At 49.3% G+C, this 6,187-nt stretch overlaps 1 protein-coding gene across 1 annotated transcript; it reads left to right on the forward strand.

Annotated features, from left to right (window-relative positions):
* Positions 1-1,895: 1,895 nt before the first annotated feature.
* LOC123358843 (olfactory receptor 52K1-like) lies at positions 1,896-5,717 on the forward strand. The gene is made up of 2 exons (XM_045001005.1): positions 1,896-1,996; positions 4,597-5,717. The coding sequence occupies exon 2, from the start codon at positions 4,626-4,628 to the stop codon at positions 5,586-5,588; it is 963 nt and encodes a 320-aa protein (XP_044856940.1). The 5' UTR covers positions 1,896-1,996; positions 4,597-4,625; the 3' UTR covers positions 5,589-5,717.
* Positions 5,718-6,187: the final 470 nt, after the last annotated feature.

Genomic DNA, 6,187 nt, shown 5'->3' on the forward strand with positions numbered 1-6,187 from the left:
TGCATGTATCATTTTTAGTTGAAGTTATGTATATTGGCTCTATACTGTCTGTATTTCAAGTTGGTGATATGCTTCTGGGTGATATCCCAGACAAGCTGGTGTTAGCTCTGCGTAGCCTGCTTGATGGCCCATTAAGGGCCATCAGCTACACAATTGACCCATGGAGAGAAGGCAGGCACGCCTTGTGACTCAGCAAGGTATGCAGAGACTTGTCCAGGTGACTGCAGACTCCATTTTGTTGTGATTTTCCACAGTAAGAACAAAGAGGTTCTTACACCTGGAAAAGCCTATATAAGGCTGATGCATCATCTCCATCTTGTCTTCAATCCTGCTTCTTACCTCTGGAGGGACTTTGCTACAAACTGAAGCTCTACACAAGGGACTGAGGACCCATCCCAGTGGGGGATGTTCTCCAGAGACTTGATTTGAACCTGCAGTTTATTCCATCACTGCTACAAGCCTGAACTAAGAACTTTGCCATTACTGTATGTAATTGATTCCATTTAACCAATTCTACCTCTCATCTCTACCTTTTTCCCTTTACGAATAAACCTTTAGATTTTAGATTCTAAAGGATTGGCAACAGCGTGATTTGTGGGTAAGATCTGATGTGTATATTGACCTGGGTCTGGGGCTTGGTCCTTTGGGATCGAGAGAACCTTTTTCTTTTATTGGGGTGTTGGTTTTCATAGCCATTCCTTCCCAGGACGAGTGCACTGGTGGTGATACTGGGAGACTGGAGTGTCTAAGGAAATTGCTTGTGTGACTTGTGGTTAGCCAGTGGGGTGAGACCGAAGTCCTTTTTGTCTGGCTGGTTTGGTTTGCCTTAGAGGTGGAAAAACCCCAGCCTAAGGCTGTGACTGCCCTGTTTGAGCAATTGGTCCTGATTTGGCACTCTCAGTTGGGTCCTGCCAGAATCGCTCTGTCACAGCCGGTGAAGGGAGAAGGCCCAGAGCCCAGACTTCACCCTGAGCGGGAACATCTTCACTGCTCTTTTGAGCCCCGCAGCCTGAACCCTGCGAGCCGGAGTCAATTGACCTGGGCTCTGAGATGCTGCCATGGTTTGGGGTTTTTATTTCAGTGTAGACTTATTTATAGTCAGGAGGATCCACTTGTTGCACCGAATGTCTCCCCATTGTTCACAGGGTTACTGAATGCCTCAGGGGAGTGTGGGGCTGAAATGAGGTGAGATTCCTTCTTGGGAAGTTTACCGCACCCGGGAACTGAAACATCAGCACAGATGGGAAACTCTGTAGGGCACCTTTTCATTACACGTGTGTACAGCACCTGGCATGATGGGGCTCGATTTCCAGGCTGAGGCCTCTCAGCACTATCTCAATGCAAACTAAAAATAATAACATAAGGAGACCGACTGCGGAGTAAATATCTCTGAGGCTGTATTGCCTTTTCGCACTCCTAAGGCCTCTCCCCATGAGTGGTGTGCAGTAGCTAGCTTGTATTCGTAGTGACTGAGGACTGTTCAATATTCAGCCAGAAAGCAGCTGCAGTCGATTTGTCCAGCCAGGGTGACCCTCTCGCGTAGCCAGTGAAGGTACTCCGGACACTAATGGACTCCCCAGGGTGGATACAGCCTCCTAAGGGAAGTAGCAGAGAGTTCATTGCTTGGGTTGTTTAAAACGAGACTGGGCAGAGCACTGGGGAATGTACCGTAATGATCAGTTCTGCAATGGCGGAGGGATCTTGGTCTAGGAGGGACTGAAAATGGCTTTTCTATCTCTCATTCCCACGACGCAGGAAGAGTTTCTTTTCTCCCAGGACTGAAGAGAAAGCGTTAACTCTGTCTGATGCGGAGGACAAAGTGGAAGCAGAGATTCCCAGCTGAACTGCGAGACCCCCCTGCTGGGAGGAGGCGAGTTCTCTCACCCTGGCTATAAATCCACCAAAGGCAGGCAGCTCCGGGTGAGCGTGTGGACCTCACACAGCCCGTGAGGGAGAGCGAGGCCCTAGGAAAGGAAGGGAGCACTGCAGGATTCTGGTGAGTTCACCCATGAAATCCGATTTGTGTGGGCAAAGGAATTGTACTGTTCTGTAGCCATAGACGGGTGTGAAGCAGAACCTCAGATCCAAACACACCCACATTCTGGGCAAGTTCAAAACCTGATCCAAATTCTGCTGCTGTATATTTTAATTTCCTGTTTCATCTGCAGTTTTATATCGTTCCCCACCTGATCCAGCTTGGGTGCCTATCGCTAGGCAGCTATGGTCTATATTTGGAATGAATGATCTGGTTTTCACCTAAACGAGTGATCTGGTTTTCAATGGGAGTTGATGGGTGTTCAGCACCTCCTAAAAATCAAGCTATGTGCCCAAGCGTGGATGAAGGCAAATACTTTCAACACCCAAGATTGAGAATGTGGTGCTGAGTGGCTCTTTAGATGTTTCACAGGCAGATGACCTCTCTTAACTCCAGCGTTGGTCTTAGTTCCTTTCTGTTAAGGTGCCTGGATTCTGAAAGGGGTTGTGGAATGCAGTTTATGTGAAAGAGACTAGGCGGCTTACATCTGAGGCTCACTTTTTTTTAAAACCTGGCCTTCCGTTCTGAAGGCATCATTTGCACCTGGAAATAGCTGCCCCCACAAATCAGGTGTATAGGGGCCTCCGTGCCCACATTCCTGCTGGCAGATCATTGTGGGTGCAAACAAAGGTGGAAAGCTCTAAGAGCTAATGATGGGCTGGAGCCAGGAGCCACGTGTTAAAATTCCTCCACCAAATGATTGGGAAGTTTGGGGGGATTTTGTACGTTCTCTAGATATTGAGAATTATTGACTCAGAATGTGCAAGGCACTGTACAGACACACACACTATCTCACACACACTCACACATGCACACACAGATACTTTTCTTCATCAACATTAAGCCTTCTGTAACATACGGAGGGGGAGATAAAGGAATACAAACCAAAATACGGACCATTTTTTCCTGCCATTCTATGCATCTGTTATGTTAAATACATGCATATCAGCTCTACCCAATGGTCCATTGTTCCTTGGCCGAGTGGGTCTTGAGGATGGGTGTGAAGCAGGAATGGGGAGGAGGCCGGTTCAGGGAGGCTATTCTATATTAGGGAGGCAACGTGGGAGACACAGACAGGTGGTTGCTCCATCCCTGGCAGAGTGGAGGGGAGAGGGGACAACACAGGAAGAGAACTGAGTGGATGAGTAAGGAGACGGAGCTGTGAAGGGCCCTGAGGATGAGAACATGGAGCCTGTGGAGGGATTTCATGGTTTGGAGGTGTGAGAAGGGGTATGTGGACCAGAGTGGAGGAGGTTGCCGGAACCAAGGCTGGAGATGATGAGGAGCTGGAGATGGAGGAGAGTTTTTGTTGTGTAGCTAGAAGGGTAGGATCTTAGGAACATGATGGAGAGCGACGTGACAGCACTTGGACACACCCTGCACACGCAGGTCGGAGGGGTCAAAGACGTCTGCCAGGTTGTAGCCCTGAGTGAGTGCGAGGCTGGAGGTGTTGTCAGCAGTGATAGAGATCGGGGAGAGGAGAGGGATTGAGTTTGCCCCCCTCCCCTCCCTACTCCCCAGCGTAAGAGAGAGTTGGCTGGGGTCAGGGGGCTTCCCTTGGAATTCAGTCTCTACTCAACCTTGGTCAGAAATACCCTAACCGTGCTGCAAAGCCCATATCTACTGTCCCAACTTCTCACCTGGGCAAGTGTAGGAGTCAGGGGGTGGGTCGCTGTTTGAGGGAGGGAAGGGTTTTGCTAATTTCGGCTGGTTTCAGCTGATTTGCTTGATATGTTTTGTGGGTTGGAGCCAATCCGGGTTAATCTTGCACAAGTGCCCAGTGCTCCAAAATAGCAAAATAAATAATTTGAAATCTGAAAGCTGCAGATGTAAATGGAGTACGAAGTTCATCGTGTCTCCCCCAAGCACTCCGGTGCTCTGGTAATGGCACTGAAAGAAACACTCACGATAACACAAAAGGTAGTGAAAATTGGAAAGTCTTCTGAAGATAAGGATTGGTGTCAGAGATCTGATGTGTAGAGCCAACTCCAGACGTGACAGAAATGGATGCAATGTCTGTTGAAATAATAGAGTGGTAGATTTTTAAGGCAAGAACGGTCCATCATGGCCATCTAGCCTGACTTCTTGCATATCACAGGCCAAAGAACCCACCCGATGATTCCTGCATGCAGCCCAGTAACTTGTGGCTGAGCTAGAACATCTCTCTGAGAACATCCAATCTCTATTGAAAGACCCTGAGCCATGGAGAACTTACTAAGCCTCTGATGGTTTTCTTGAACTGGTTAATTCCATCTTAGTTCCAGTAGCACAGTTGCATCTTATTCACAGTTTGCACTCTGAAGGTTTCAACTTCCAGCCACTAGAACTTGTTATGCCTTTGCCTGCCAGATTCAAGAGCCCTGCAGTAGCTGATATCTTATCACTTTGTACTTACACCCCTGGATCCAGGCTTTCATTAATTTGAGGTCCTCGATATTTACTACCCAATCAATGTTTCTATCAGCGCCAGACCTTGTCATCCGTTCCCAATGGAGTTGCACCCCGTGAGCCAGACACATGTGTATAGTGTCTGTTCACCATCTCCTATGTTTTATTGACAGGACAGACATTGATGTGAAACTTGCAGAGGATGCTCCTGCAGGGTAACCTGTCAACTCCCAATGGCACAGGCATTGATCCATCAGTGTTCTTCCTGACGGGCATCCCGGGGCTGGAAGCTCTGCACCTCTGGATCTCCATCCCCTTCTGCTTAATGTTCACCGTGGCCCTTCTAGGAAACTGCACCCTCTTGTATACTATCAAGACAGAGCCCTCCCTACACAAGCCCATGTTCTATTTCCTCGCCATGCTGGCCGTCATCGATCTGGTTTTATCCACAACCACTGTGCCGAAAACACTGAGCATCTTCTGGGTTAATTCCAGGGAGATCAGCTTTAATGCCTGCCTGGTGCAGATGTTTTTCCTGCACTCGTTCAACATCCTGGAGTCTACTCTGCTGCTGGCCATGGCCTTCGACAGGTACGTGGCCATCTGCAACCCCCTGAAGTACGTCACCACCCTGACCAATTCAGTGATAGCAAAGATCGGGCTGGCGGCTTTGGCCCGGGCTATTCTGCCAGTGATCCCTCTGCCCTTCCTCGTCAGGAGGCTGCCCTACTGCGGGTCCCGCGTCATCTCCCATTGCTACTGTGAGCACATGGCCATGGTGAAGCTGGCCTGTGCTGAGACCAGGTTCGATAACATCTATGGGATCATCATAACTGTCTTCATTGTGGGGCTGGATCTGATGTTCATCTCCCTATCGTATGTCAAGATCCTAAGGGCTATCTTAAGCCTGGCATCCAAGAAAGAGCAGCTCAAGGCTTTCAGCACCTGTGGCTCCCACCTTGGTGCCATCTTACTATTCTACATTCCTGTGGTCCTCACCGCAACAGTACACAGGTTCGGGAGCCATGTTGCCCCGCACGTACATATCCTGCTGGCCAATTTCAACCTCCTCTTTCCTCCCATGTTGAACCCCATTGTGTACGGTATGAAAACCAAACAGATTCGTGACCGGGTGCTGCTTCTGTTCCGAGGGAAAAGCTTCTAGGCTGAGCAGGAGGGGGCTGCTGAGTGATCAGGAAGCAGAGGATGCAGGAGAGGTTTTCTGAGTTAATTAGACAGCATGTTTGTGGGGGCTTTGTGTACGCGGGGATGGGAACTCCACCTCCGACTCACAGGGAGCCATACACATCCCCTACATGCGCTTAGCACTGCTGTCCAGAAGGTGATCTTGGCCCTGACCTTGTCCTCACTTGGCCACATGTGTGGAGTGTGTAGGAGTGTGAGGAGTGTGAAGCCTCCTTGCACCTTCTCTTGCTTTGCTGGAACATCTGGCCTTTATTATTGATACTTCCAGGCACGGCCATGGACATGTATGCTGCAGTAACAAATGCTGTATCTGCCCCTGAAGTTCAGTCACCGCTGAGATGTAGCAACACACTCGGGGCCATTTAGGCACCAGAATAAGTGCTGAGTGCTGGGCTCTTCTGTGCCAAATGTGCCACCATGGAAGCTGCTGGTGCCAACCTTTTCTAGGGGAAACCTGACCTTAGTTGTGGTGTCTGAACATTTGAGAGTCTGCCCCGCATGGTTTAACCCTACCACACAGAAGCACAACGCACTTCGAAACTTGCCAAATCCTTACCA

The sequence above is a fragment of the Mauremys mutica genome, chromosome 1 (assembly GCF_020497125.1).
Source record: "Mauremys mutica isolate MM-2020 ecotype Southern chromosome 1, ASM2049712v1, whole genome shotgun sequence".
Lineage (NCBI taxonomy): Eukaryota > Metazoa > Chordata > Testudines > Geoemydidae > Mauremys > Mauremys mutica.